The sequence below is a fragment of the Erpetoichthys calabaricus genome, chromosome 14 (genome assembly GCF_900747795.2).
Source record: "Erpetoichthys calabaricus chromosome 14, fErpCal1.3, whole genome shotgun sequence".
NCBI lineage: Eukaryota > Metazoa > Chordata > Cladistia > Polypteriformes > Polypteridae > Erpetoichthys > Erpetoichthys calabaricus.
This window is the reverse complement of record NC_041407.2, coordinates 250709-265309: the sequence shown is the minus strand read 5'-3', so window position 1 is coordinate 265309 and position 14601 is coordinate 250709. Positions and strand designations below refer to the sequence as shown.

Sequence of the window (14601 nt, the reverse complement as noted above, 5' to 3'; positions counted from 1 at the left end):
AAGTCATCGGAGCCAACTTGTCAGGCAGTGTTGCTTCTGTCCAGCAGAGGGCACTGGCGCGTTACAAATGGGCTGATGACAGCGCGAGGAGGCCTGCCAGTGTGGTGGGCACATTACAGACCCGGGGCTCTGCCTACGGCCATGTCCACAGACTGTGCAAAAGAATAGGTGGCATTGGCATAAAGTGCCCTGGAATGTCAGTGCCCGCTTCATCTACTCAGGTTCTTCAAATCTGTGAACAGACCCCTTACATTACAGCAAGAACAAACCCTGAAGGGGTTGCCAGGCCTTGGCACAGACCCTGGAGTGGACAGACAGCAGCCCTAATCACTGTGCCACACTGGCTCAGCACATTTGACTACCTGGGCATTCTGCCCATAGAAGTATGCCATGGGCCCAAGCTGTGCCAGGCCATGCCACCCTGACTAATGGTTACCAGCAGACTATGGTAGAGTCCCCTTCACTGGCCACCAGTACACAAGGGAGATGCTGCCCTCAGCTGGCTTACCATGCCACAACCCAGACACCCAGTGGGCTATTCTGTCGAAAGACACTGACCAGCACAGAGCTCAATGTCTGCAATTCTGGCACCCAAGAAGGGACAGGCCACTCATCCAGGTCAGGACTGGGAAACCATGGATTTAATAAGGTGCCCGACGAAGCCAACCTACGGACGGGTAAACACAAAAGCATTCATTTGGGATCCACCATTAGGGGGCGCACGGCCTGAACTGACAGCAACAAGAACGCAGGTTTGGGTCCTGACACTCGGCTCACCATCCGTCATGCATATAGCGCCTTTCATTTATATGTACTTATTATATAGCGTCTTTCAACTATATGTACATATTATGTAGTGCCTTTCACCCATGTTTGTATTATATAGCGCCTTTCACCCATATGTACTTATTATATAGCACTTTTCACCTATATGTACTTATTATATAGCGCCTTTCACCTATATGTACATATTATATAGCTCCTTGCCTTTCACCCATATGTTTGTATTACATAGCACCTTTCACCTATATGTACTTATTATATAGCACCTTTCACCTATATGTTTGTATTATATAGTGCCTTTCATTTATATGTACTTATTATATAGCGCCTTGCCTTTCACCCATTTTTATGTATTATATAGTGCCTTTCATTTATATGTATGTATTATATAGCACCTTGCCTTTCACCCGTATGTTTGTATTATATAGCACCTTTCACCTATATGTATGTATTATATAGCACCTTTCATTTATATGTACGTATTATATAGCACCTTGCCTTTCACCCATGTTTGTATTATATAGTGCCTTTCACACATATGTACTTATTATATAGTGCCTTGCCTTTCACCCGTATGTTTGTATTATATAGCACCTTTCACCTATATGTATGTATTATATAGCGCCTTTCACCTATATGTACTTATTATATAGCGCCTTGCTTTTCACCCATATGTATGTATTATATAGCGCCTTTCAGCTATATGTACTTATTATATAGCGCCTTTCACCCATATGTATGTATTTTATAGCGCCTTTCACCCATATGTACTTGTTATATAGCGCCTTACCTTTCACCCATATGTTTGTATTATATAGCGCCTTTCACCCATATGTACTTATTATATAGCGCCTTGCCTTTCACCCATATGTTTGTATTATATAGCGCCTTTCACCTATATGTACGTATTATATAGTGCCTTTCATTTATATGTACTTATTATATAGCACCTTGCCTTTCACCCATATGTATGTATTATATAGCTCCTTTCACCTATATGTACTTATTATATAGCGCCTTTCACCTATATGTACTTATTATATAGCACTTTCACCGATATGTACTTATTATATAGCGCCTTTCAAAGCTACCCGTCTCCTTGGTCACTGCAGTCCCACGCTGTTCACTTTCAAGTCTTCATACTTCATTAATTCTTTTTCTTTTGCTGAACAAAAATGTCCATTGATGACAAGGCCCTGAAGCCCCCGTAAGGCACTATACAGGGTGGTCCAGATCTAATTATGTAACTGTTCGACGGACTCCCCGCCATCTTGGAATGCAGGGCAGGTGCGGTGAATTCTCTGTGTAATAAACGTAATAAGTTATCGCATAATGAAAATTGCATAATTAGATCTGGACCACCCTACTCTGTACATTCAAACAGACTCAAAGGTGTACGCCCTCCTGCCTCGTAGCCCCCCACGCCAGCCCAGATCCCCCCTGTCAGCTCTTGCCAGTGCACAGACGGCCCCAGAGATTAACAGCTGGCTCTACGGTTTGCTTGGCGACCCGAAACCATGGCATCGCATGTCACGAAGTGCCACGTGGCGCGTGCAATCAGCAGATCGGTTGAAAATGAAGAGTGTGGCGAGTGCTTATTAAATGAGAGCTCGTCAATCCTATTAGCGACTCAGCGCTGGCACCGCTGCCAGGACGGCTCAGGCAGCAGACCCGAGGCGGATTTGCCGCTGATCTCATTTTGCCCGCCGTGTACTTTCTAATTTTGTGTGCCATGCATCAGGTGTGCAGTAGCATCCATGGCCACAAGGTGGCGCCCTTCTCAGCTCCTGTGCTTTCACATTTTAAGTCAATGTCTTAGCATGGCACAGGGCTGGGTGCTGCCCCCACAGCGTGCCATTGCCATGTTCTCCTCGTTCCATCCTAAGGTGTGATGATGCTATGGGGGGACCACCTAATGGGCAAGTGGGTGGATTTATCCAGTAGGGTTGAACCGGTGGCCTTGTGGTTTTCTATAGCGCCTTTCATCACCCAGATCAGCTGTTGAGACACAAACACAGTGGTAACAGAGCGGGCTGAAGTCACATGATGATGGCACCTCTCTCTTCAGGGCATCAGCCTTTGATACCACCCTAAGGTGGCTGCTGAAGCAAACCAAGCTGCCCACTAATGTTGAATGGATTTCTAGTATGGTCATTTGAGGCCACTTGGTGTCCCAGTCCACAGGATGTGGAGATGTGGAGCTGGTGGCAGAGAGGGTCCACCATGAGCTCATGCCCATAAGAACTAATGGAGACATCAGATGATGTCACACGGCACCTCATCCCATGGCACGTGGGCTCACTAAAAGAACCTGGTGCCAGTCCCACACAGGGCACATCCACTCAAGCCAGGCAATCTGCAAGTGGACAGTCAGGGTGACCCATGGAGCCCATGGAAGTCAGTGAGCTCAGGCTCCATCTGCTGTCACTAGTTGTCACTTGATGGCCCCATGTCCAGCTTCTGCTGCCACTGCCTTTCTGTCCCTAAGTCCAGGTACCCCCACCTGCCCGCTTGCCCGTCTGTAGACACCATGACTCCTGCCCTTCTCTGCTCCGTCAAATGGCTGGCAGTGTCCATAGAGGCCTACAGCTTACATTGTGCTGCCACCTGGTGGCCTTTCAGTTCCATTTCTTCAGTAGGTCCTGATGGCCATCGACATGAAGAGGATCAGCGTCACAGTGGGCATCGAGTTATTAGGCCGGTCTGGGAGTCAGCGTGTACCACCATAGTGTCACCTGACTGAGGACTTCATCAGCATGGAGCATCGTTGGGCACCTCGGACGACGGGCACTTTAAAGGAGGCGAAATCGGATTCGGCCGCTGCATCAGACGCCAACGTTCCCAGAAGCCTTTTTAATAAAGGCTGGATACGTGAAGACACCGAAATCAATTATGGAGGCGGGCAGCCACATCCTTGAGGGGTCGTTTGTTATTACAGAGCACGCACCACCATGGCAGGGTGAGCGGCAGACCCCCACGTTTAATGGATAGAGACATCGCCCCCTAGTGCCACCTGCTCACAGATTTGGACTCTTTGATTGGCTTCCACTCCTTCTACCCATGTAAAAGGTTCAGGTGACAGGCTGGTGCCAGGCGCTGCCACAATAGGCTGACTCGAACTGAAATAAGTGGGGCATAAAACAAATCAGAAACAAGTCACCCGCCCACTATGTCCCCAAATCGATGTCACCTCTTGGCCCAAAGCCTCTAGCTGGCCACACAGCGAGGGGCTCGTCACTACCCTGAGGGTCCCACACTGCTCCTTCTGGAGGTCTCACTGTCATGGGCATCCATCCACTCCAGGCACCCCCTTATGTCAGGCCTCAGTTCTGCGGGCAGGTGACCCCAAATGCCTGTCCACCCCTTTGCCATTCTTTAATTGGCCCACTTCATCTTAACGGGACGGCCCCCAACTGGGTGGACTGGGCAGGCCTGTGAAGAAGCATCACGTGTGACACTGCCATGCAAGGCGCTACGTGGAGAAGGAAAAAGAGCTCCAGGCTGGTTGAACCCTCACCAGTGTAACACCACACTTTGAGTGCCCATCTGTCCGTCCCTTGTCTAGCCCACCTTTCAGTGCCTACCAGGTTCCCACCAGCCCTGGACAGATGCCGTGCCCACACCCAATGCCACACGCTCTTCCACGGCCAGCCACCTAATGAGCAGTTTACCCAGACTGCCCACTCGGACACGGGGAGAGCTGGCAGCAGTCAGACAGACGGGTGGGCCGCACCGCGCCAAGGAGCCAGCAGGCAGAGCCGCCGAGCAGAGAGCCAGACTGGAGTGCCCATCAATTATTCAGGTTTTCATAAGCCACTTTGCTCCTGGGCAGCACTGCCCACAACTTTATGAAAATTGCAATAAATAAACAAACAGACCTGGCAAACAAATCAGAGACGTGCAGGAAGCCCGAGGAGTCCTATGGCGCCTTACTGTGCACCAGTCTGATGGGACAGGAATAGGGTGTACTGACAGCCTGGGACCAACGGGGGGCTCTGCAGCCCACCCAGTAAATGAACACAAGGAGCACAGATTGGACTAAAGCTCTGCCCATCTGCCATCGGCGGCCTGGCATTCCCATTCAGTCTTCAGCCCTGGTGAACCCGATGGACACTTGTACCCAAACGTTGTCTTCGCTGCTGCCACCTGGTCACAGTGTTGCACTAATGTCACTCATGCTGCTCTTATATAGCACCCTGCACACTGTGTGACTGAACTCCGGGTGGTCCGGTGCCCTCACCACTGAGCCCGCCTTTGCCCTTCCCTACCAGGCCTGTGGGCTTCGCCCCTCCTGGTGTTGTGTCATCCTCCACACGAGCATTTGGAGTGACAGCTGAGGGTCCGCACGCCGTCCTCGTTGAGGTCACACAATGAAGAATGAAAGAAAAAGCTGCTGACGCGGGCGATGTGGTACAGTGGCCACTGGCAAACTTCGTGAAGATGCCCCAAATGACCCAATGGACCTGCACCTTGTCAGTGGCCACGCTGACCGCTAATTCTCTCCCCAAGCGTCAGCGTCAGCACTTGGGGGTCCCGCTCAGACCGCCGTGCAGTAATGGTGGTCTCGCCTTGTTATCATTTGGTAAGTCACCAGCGATAGCCCACGTGTGCCACCTTTATCTAGACAATGCAGATGGAGGAAGACGGGCAGATTGTGTTTCAGCAGATCGATGGGGACTTCACTTGAGAGGCTGCTAGCTGAACGTGGTGCCCGTTTGCCCAACAGCCAAACCCTAATGGCCCCTCCTGCTATTGCCCCCCAGACTCAAGTCCTCCCTCTAGTGGCACCCAAAGTCACCCTCAGATTGTGTGTTTCTTCACCCGGTGGGCACAGTGCCACTTGTCTTTGCAGCCTCCACCTGCTGCTGCCCTCTAGTGACCCATCCTACTACAGCACCCTACAGAGCGGCACTCTTGGCCTCTAGGGGGTACGGAGTGATCCCCGTTACCTAGCAACACGAGGACCAGCCCATGCAAAGGGGCGTGGCCAAGGACGCCCAAACCTTCCTGTGCCATCTCCGTCACGGCTGTCTGATGAACTTGACTGCTCGGTGCCATGGCCAGGGCAGCTGTACCCACAATCCTCCCTCATATTAATGGCACAATGGGCCTTTGACGTTATATAGCGCCTTTGCTGCCAACCCAGACGACCTCATGGTGCATGCCCAGAGGCTGAGCCTTTAAATTGCACCTTAAAACCCCCCACTGGCCAACGAGACCCCTCCCCTGGGGGGTGCCACCCAGTAACTGCTTCAACATGGTGAATGCCCCGTCACCCACAAAAGCCCCATCCCCACCAGCCTAATGTGATTTGATTTAATAGCCATTAAAACAGCAGGCAGCGGGCAGCGGGCAGCGGGCGGCTTAAGCGCCACTTAATTCGGAGGGGAGGCCGCAGCGGCACAAAGGCGGTCAGTCAGCCTTACACAACAACAATTTGGTTGATGAAAAACTCAACATCCGTGAGCAAAGCTGATTAATGCGGACCCCCAAGTGGGCACATCCAGGAGATAATTAGGGGAACAGCGGCCCCGGGGGTCACCGCTTGGCACTGGGTCAGTCCCCCTGGATTAAAGCGAAGACGCAGTGAGACCCGAGCGCCTTTGATGTCCTCCGATTGAAGTTGGCCTGCTGCCCCCCGGATTTGGGTCCCCAGACGGTGCCGCCTGAATATTCAGAACGACTTGGCTGGCATCCACGTGGTGGGGGAGGGGGACTAAAGCCACTGACTGGACCTGTTCATAGCGGGCTATCAGAGAGGACCACCACCACCCTGGACCCGGGCAGCTGGGAGTCTGCCACCCTAACCCTCTGGTGGCTGCTTATGGCATTGCTGCCCCTTCCACAAATCACAACTCGAGACCCCGTCAAGCGCGTGTGCCCAGGTGCAGCCCCAGTGCCAGCCTCAAACGGCCCTCACCCTAGCCCTGGCTTACAAGGCACGGGGACATTTAATTACACTTTTAGCGAGAGTCGCTTTTGGCAGGGGTCCCGCCCCAAGGTACTGCTCTAAATGGGACCCCCGTAATCCGGCTCAAGCATCTAATACAATAATTATGACGGAAACTAATCCTCAAAATTCCAATTGGGAAATGGAACGCGTTACACGCAGCAGATGCCCCCATCAGGAGCCGAAAAAGTGACCTTTGGGCATATAGAGCCTTTCACACAGAGCGCCAAATGCCTGGCAGATGACGTTGTACTGGACTGGCGCACCGGATAAGCCCCCCACATCTACCTCTCCCACGAAAAACAAAAATGAAATTGTGCTGCGTCTGCGGCGGCGGCGGCCCACTGGCTGGCAATCCCCTCTCCCACTTGACATTCCCGTGGCCGGTGGCACTCTAATCTCGCGGAGTGATTTGCTGAAATCCCCGCTGCGCCACATGGCTCGGGCAGAGCTGGCATTTCTCATCTGCGCGCTCCGTTTGGATCCAAGGACAGCTGGAGTGCAGAGAATTATCGGAAAAATCTGCGGATTTAGCGTCTCACATGTCAGCATCGGCAGCACACACGCCAGCGGAGTGACTGGCGCGAGGGACCTCCAAATGGGACACAGCCACAAAGCAAAGGCGCTATATGCACACGGGGGCAGAAGGAGCTGCAGGGAGGGATCTGAAAGGCGCCATGTGGGAGCGGGACAGAGCAGCGAAAGGCGCTATATAATGATAGATACATGCACAGGCATGAAAGGTGCCAGTATAGAATTCTGATGAAATGTCAGGAACCAGCAGGCAACCAACAGAACAGAAAGCACTGCAGAAGCTCAGGAATGGCACAGAGGTGCCCGGTGCCAGGGCAGTGCCACTTTACCTAAGCTCCACCTTCTTCTTTTTCAGCCTCTTTGTAGCATGTGACTACCGTGTCATTAGTTTGGCACAGCGAAAGACACAAATAGGAGGGGCCAAACAGAAGATGCAGGGGGCGGGGCCTCATAAACAAGAGGGCCAGGTGGGGGCGGAGTCGGAGGTAAAAAGCCAGCAAAAGGACAGATTGGAGGTGGAGCCAACGCCCGCTCTTGATGGTTATTGGTGCCTTTGGTCACACAGGGCCTGCCATCCCACATGGGAGTCTCAGTGGATGATAGGGGGCGCTCTTGACCCATCTCCAGTCCCAGAATACCACCAAGGAAGGTCAAAATAACATCACAAAGTGGCATCGTTAACAAATAATAAAGGGAGAGGGCAGACAAGGGTGGCAATCAAAGACCCAGAATAACAAAGGGTGTGCCCATCTGCCCACTTCACAATGCTCTTTTCCTACCTGCACCTCACAGCACGAGTGCTTCAGCTGGGCATCCCTGAAACTGAGCAGAGTGGGTGACATGTGCCCCCCACTGGCCCCTTTTCCCCTGCCAGCTTGCCTCTTCCGTTTCTGCTGGCCATCTCATTCACCTGCTTTTCCCAGTAAACCCAGTCTGTCACAAGGCCCCTTCTCTCATCCAGTATGCCCGCCTGACACTTGTAGAAGACCCCAGCTGGGCTCAGAGGGCACACACTGGCCACGCCTTGAACTCAGGTCTCCGCAGACGTGAGGTGGTGGCACTGCCCGCTGAGCCACTCTCCGGGCAGCTCTTTTATAATGAATGATGAGCACGTTGTACCTGGCGCTCCACAGACGGGTGAGAACTCTCCAGTGGCCTGGAATGGAAATGAGCGCGGGCACTGAGTAATTTATAAGGTAATGATGGCGTGCGGCACTCGAGAGCGACTTCAGCCAGCGGCCGCGCCATCGCAGCTGCGCCCCAACCTAATTGCAGCTTACGTTTGCCGGCTCTCTGCGAGATTAGCAGGAAAAATACAAGAAGCCGACTGCGACTCACAGCTGGACGTCACGGCGATGCAAAAGCAGAGGGGCCGCAGGGCCAGGACAGGAGCTGGCACTAGACGGGGCGCCAGTTCACCTCGTGGCACAGCACTCTGACCCCGAGAGGGCATGCAAACGTACATGGCCATTCTGAACCCACTCACTGCTATGCCATCCCAGTCCAAGAAGGGGCGGGCAGCTTCATTCAGCTCAGGATGGCACAGCGGTGTAGCTCCTACCGCTCTTGTCACAAAACTCTCCAGCCCGAGGCCTTTCCATGTGCCCTGCTGGTTCCCAGTACCCTCCCATCACCCAGTGCAGCACACATTCTGGGCGAGGGGCACGAAGTGGCACCCTGTCCAGGTTTGGTTCCTGCCTTGTGCCCCATCCTATTGGGACAGGCCGAGGTTCCCAGTGGGACTCCGCTGTCTTTACCATGGGCAGTGCATGAAACTGTGACAGGCAAGCATGGCAGTGCCACCTGGTGCTCCAGCACACATTGTCCTCACAGAGGTCTGGAGGCTCCAGTGAGGTGGACGGCTGGTCAGATTTCCATGGAGACCGAAGACAAAGTCAACAGTGGATAAATGGACAGGCTCAGCGTCCTTCTGCCCGCCTCCAACCTGCCATCTGTACCCGCTGAGCACAGGAACCAGACCAGGACAGGATGGCAGTCGGCCTCACGCCTGCCATTCTCAGGTCTGTCTAATCCAATTTGGGGTCACAAGGGGCAGGCACCAACCCTGGACAGGGTGCCAATCCATTGTGGAACCCACTCATGTATGGAGTTCCAATTTGTGACCAGTCAACCCAACCTGCACATGAAGGGCATGCAAATTCCACAAAGATCCAGGATCCGGGACAGTGCCACCTCAGGAGAGATTATAAACTGGTGCCACCGTCTCCATGCCCACTGCAACCCTGGACTGAAATGAAAGGGTTCAAAACTATAGCAGGCTTTACACATTCAGTGCAGTGCCCACTTAGACTGGCAGGAGCATAAACCACAACTGCTGAGGTGGGACGCAGACACTCAAGACGACTGTTGAGACTCTGGGGGACTCCAAGGCCACCCACTATGGGAACAACAGGACAATGAAAACGTCTGCAAGTCAAGGACAAAGGAACGAGCCGGCGGGCATCGACCACCACGGGCATGCAACTAACAGAGCTTGGCGTCTCATCATCCTCTTCCTCCTCCGGCCCTCACTGTTACTGATAGACGACATGCAGTGGAGCTCAGTGAGCAGCAGGGGTGTGCAGGTTACAGGGGTGGGCTCCGCACGGTCACTTCAGTGCACCTCTGGCACCACTCCTCCTCCTCCTCCTCCTCCTCTCTGGTGACCTGCGGCTCACATTTTGCCGCACGTCAGCTTTTATTCAGTAATTGACTCGTTGCTAATTTGTTTGACTTTGACGCCGTCTCATTTAATGTTGTTTATGACGGTGTAATCCTGTTAAGCCACTTAGCTGCGGGCGCTGCCTTTCACAGGCGCGGAAAGAGAAGAAGAATACGGACGTGTGGACAAGGGGGACGGGTGGGCCGAGTCTGGACGCGCCAATCAAGTGGGGGGCATCACCAGGGCTCCATGCACAGCCTGCACGGGTGACACCACAACACGACGTCTCCTTCCTTCGGAGACCCCAGGTCTTCCAGCCCTGGTCATTGTTTGGTCCAAGTCCCGCCCGTGGCCACACCTTTATGCTGTGATGTGGCTCAGGCTCCGCCCATGCCTTATCTGGGCCCCACCCATTCAACTCAGATTCGGCTTAAGCCCCGCCCATGGTCACTCCTTTACGCCGTGATGTGGCCAGTGAGGATGGGCGCCATTGTGGCCTTGGAGAAGTCCCTGAGGACAGATGTGACCCGCCCTCTGATGTCTGCCTGAGAGGTGCTGTGTGTGCGTGAGGTCTTCAGCGCTGGTCACTCTGCTGCTCACCCTCCTCCTCCTTCTGTCCAGGCAGTAAATGTGGGCCGGCCCATCGTTACTTCTTCATGTTCAAATTTGGCTTGGACTCCGCCCACCGTCACACATGACAGCAGACACATGTCCGACTCCACCTGTCACCACACCCCCTTGTTCAGATTTGGTCCAGGCTCCGCCCATATCCTCCTTTATGCTCATATATGGCCACAGCTCCATGTTCAACTTTGCCTTGAATTCTGCCAAAAACCCACAAACCTGCAGAGTTCAGTGTGCGGGTTAAAGTGGCAGCAAAGTGATGCCAAGGATGGGATGAAATGAGCTCCCCTGCAGACCCCCGCTGTCTCCGCTGGCCTTTGCCACTTGCCTTCGCACTCCTTGTCCACTCACGCTGTTCAGGCTTTACCAAGCGCCCCCTAGTGTCTGCGTGGACTGCCCAATAAAACTGAAAATGAAAGAAACAACAACAACGTGTGCCCATAAAAATGCAAATGTGTGCATCGATGTGTATTGTGACGAAACCTCCAAAGGGGGCGCTCTTGTCTCCACGCATCAGGGCCTCGCTGACATTCAGCACAGGAAAGAGGCGGCGATGTCATGGACTGAGAATGACAGAAGCGGAAAGAAAATGGCCAGTCCAAAGGACCACTGGGCTTCGGTGGGGGCCGAAGAAATCAACCAATCAGCTGGGTGGAGCTCAAGCCCCCAGTCACCTCACTGGGAAGACCTGAAGGAAAACACCCACCAGCTGGCACACACGGCAGTATAGAGCAGCCAGCGAGCTAATGCGGGCAGACTTGAGCTGTTATATAGCGCCTTGCACGCTGTGCGTTCTCTAGAGCGCCTTTCACATCCAGACTTGTACCAGTTCACTTCTGTCGAATCTCACATTGTGCCATCCTCGCCTGTCCCCTCGTGTCGTGTCGTGGCGGTGTGGTGCCGTTGACGTGCTCGCCGGTGTCCTAGACGGCCTCTCTCATCGTTAATGTTTGGTGTTGTGCTGCTGCTGCCATCCATCTTTCATGTCTTTTATGCCAATCATGCTTTTCCTGACTACTCCTCTGTTATAAAGTACCTTTAGACACACTGACCACGTGGACATGTCCTCCTGTCCCCCCTCGCTCACCGGACCCCCGCTTGGTCATTAGTTTTACTTGAGGGGCATTTCGGCTAGCAGGTCGCTCCGTCTTTGTATTTCCTCAGGACCCCTCGAGCCTCTCCGTCGTGTGTGGATATTGTGTGGCGCTATATAAAATAAAGACCGCGCCCTCGAAAGTCCTAGAAAACACACTGGGGGGGGTCGAAGGGGCCACAAGAGAAGCCCACCCGTGTGCGTGAGGCTCAGGTGAGGGCTTCATTCGTAAACCCGACGGCGGCGAGCCCGAGATAGAGAGCGAGGGGGAGAGGAGGAGACGGGACGGGATTAGACGAGCGCGCACACGCACACGCGCGCGACTGACTGAGTGAGTGAGTGAGGCTGACTGATAAAGAAGATACGGGGGGATGCGGGGGGGCTCCAGCTGGATCACTCCAGCCATGACATGAAGCGCACAAAGTGGCAATACAAGTCAGGAGCAAGGAGCTGGCGGGCCACGGCGAAGAGCGCTGCCGATCCCGCCTGCCACCCACCGCCTCGGCGTGCGATTCTCAGACCTGCGGCGGTAGCAGGACGGCTTGGCGGGACCGAAAGGCGCGGAAAGGCTCTCGAAAGGGACTGAGCGGCTCGGGAGGGGACATTCGAGTAGCGGATAGAGACAAAGGTTTTGATCCAAAGAAACAAATCCTCAACCGTCCAAATGGAATCGGAATATCGAGATGTCTTCCTAAAAACCCAAATTACCGCGAAGAGCCCCGACGCGTCAAGCTTGTTCTGCTCTTTTGGCGACTTTTATTTGCCGACGGGATTTTCCTCGTCGCCTCTTTGAAAGTGGCACGAACAAGTCCAGTATAGCAGCGGTTACGGCTTCGACCCCCGAGTGAAGGTGACAGGCTCGTCACCTGCCAAGAGCGCACGCCGTTAGAAGGGCGTAAATCCAAGAGGAGGAGGAAGAAGAAGAAGAACGGGCGTCCCGAGCCGGCCGTGAAAGGGGTAACTCCCGAGAAGCCGGCACGTGCGGGGCTCCGCTTAACTGGGATTCTTTGAAATGAGGCTACGGACTTGGAGGTCCAGGGACACCAGAGGGATATAATGACCTTCTGCCGAAGAGCCGGAGACCGCGTCAGTAGCGCTGCCATCCGTGTCGCCAAAAGAAGAACAACAACCTGAGGCAGGTACGCCGTGTCGGAGGAGGATCAGGGAATTGAGCAGGCACATGGAGAACTAGTGCATGTACGGAGAGGGCGCGAGGAAAAGAGCGAGAGGGCGGGCGAGGAGAACGGACGGGCAGGTGGGCAAAGTCCGAAAGAAAGAAAGAAAGAAAGAAAGAAAGAAAGAAAGAAAGAAAGAAAGAAAGAAAGAAAGAAAGAAAGTTTGTATTGCAGCAGGAGGCACGGAGCCCGACGCCGTCTGCTCTAAAGGCGCACGCGGGGCTTTTACGTCAACGGCGCGCAGCCGTCATGTTTTCATTTGCTTTTCTGGTCGTTTCCCCCCATAACGGCATTTCATACTTGATGTAAAAGGGGATTTGTCAGATTAAAATCCTCCCGCTAGAAACAATTTGCATTCCTTGTTACTCGCCGAGAGGCTTTATTTGTCCAACTGTTGCTTAGTGTGAAAAAATGAGCGGGCTGCTGTTGACTTTGAGACCCCCCCCCCCCCGTGTTAATGTCATTATTCTGATCATCACCATCCGCATCACTAATAAGAATTATAAGTAAAGTTCAACGGGCCCGACTGTCGCATCCCTAAAGCTGGTCGAAGACACAACGCCTCGTCCTGCTGCCCGGCGAGTTAATAACAGAAGTGCCGGCTTAGTCGCCCGTTGTTGGAAGCTGGCAGGATTCACGGACTGAGGAGCGCCGCTCCGTTATCTGCCCGTCCTGCCAGCTCTGCTCTCGTTTGCCCGCTCCATTCACGGCCGTCTCGTATCGCCGGGGGTTTCTTATCCCAGGATTTACTGCGCTCACCTTGACGAAAAACGAAATGAGCGGCGACGTGTTGATTTCTTACCGGATTGGCGATGATGTAAAAAAAAAGAACGCAAGTACAAAGTGTCATTCTTGGTGAACGATAAAGATAATGGGGGGGGGGGGGGGGGGGGGGTCTGCGACATATCATAAAGATAAAGATATGAAATGAACGACATCATGATGGGTGATTGCGAAAGGCTCTCTATGACATGTGAAAGGCGCCATATAAAGACAGAGACGTGTAAATGAACTATGAAAGATAAGAAGGAGAACACACAGTGAGAGATAGGAGAGGGACTACATAATCGATATGGATAGATGAACGGCACTGTATAACAGATTGATAAGAGGCACCATACAATGATAGGTAGATGAAAGGCGCTATATAATTAATAGACAAGGATAAACAGATCAAACGCAGCTACGTGAGACAGACACTCTGTGAAGACGGTGACAGGCGACAGATAATTCAAATCCTGCTGACGACACAGTGTGACCCTGACCAAGACACTCCAACTGGAAAAGGCGTCAGCTAAGCCTTAAGTAATAATCATTGTGAAAGGCACTATATAACAGACAGACTGACAGGCTGTGCAATGGCACCTGTAGAGTGTTAGATGACGTCATCCAGTGTCCCACAGAGCCCCCTCAGCCAGCTGGGTGAAAGGCAGGCACTATATAACAGACGTGATCTGATCGGCTTGACTAAAGTCGGATTCCTTTGTCAGCTCAATTTGTTTTATTCATTTTACTCACAAATGCGCCCCCCCCCCCCCCCCAGGGATGACCTGTCAGCGTCATGTGGTCCGTTCTGAGGTCATGTCAGGTGTCCTATAGCGCCTTGCACCTTATCGCAAAGCCCACCCGAGAACTCAAAGCCGTGACACCCCCCCCCCAGTGAAGTGGGCCCGACTTGCTGTCAGGGTCTCGGCCACCTTGATGGGCCGCCAGCTGTTTGCATGCCTAATTGATCCTTTTTGTGGTGTGCCCCCCCCATCCCGACTGGCACTTGTCACCA

At 53.2% G+C, this 14601-nt stretch overlaps 1 protein-coding gene and 1 long non-coding RNA gene across 2 annotated transcripts in view; one reads left to right on the top strand and one right to left on the bottom strand.

The window, feature by feature from the left end:
• Positions 1-650: 650 nt before the first annotated feature.
• Positions 651-1638, bottom strand: LOC127525849 (uncharacterized). The gene is made up of 4 exons (XR_007933422.1): positions 1574-1638; positions 1452-1537; positions 1378-1415; positions 651-798 (listed from the first exon to the last, which is right to left on the bottom strand). It is a non-coding gene; the product is annotated as an uncharacterized LOC127525849 (long non-coding RNA).
• Positions 1639-12017: 10379 nt separating this feature from the next.
• Positions 12018-14601, top strand: part of LOC114665145 (glutamate receptor ionotropic, NMDA 2C-like) — a 53765-nt gene continuing 51181 nt past the window's right edge. Inside the window, exon 1 of the mRNA XM_051936360.1 lies at positions 12018-12843. Coding sequence (XP_051792320.1) covers positions 12842-12843 — 2 coding nt within the window. The 5' untranslated portion in view covers positions 12018-12841. The remainder of the gene's footprint in view (positions 12844-14601) is intronic.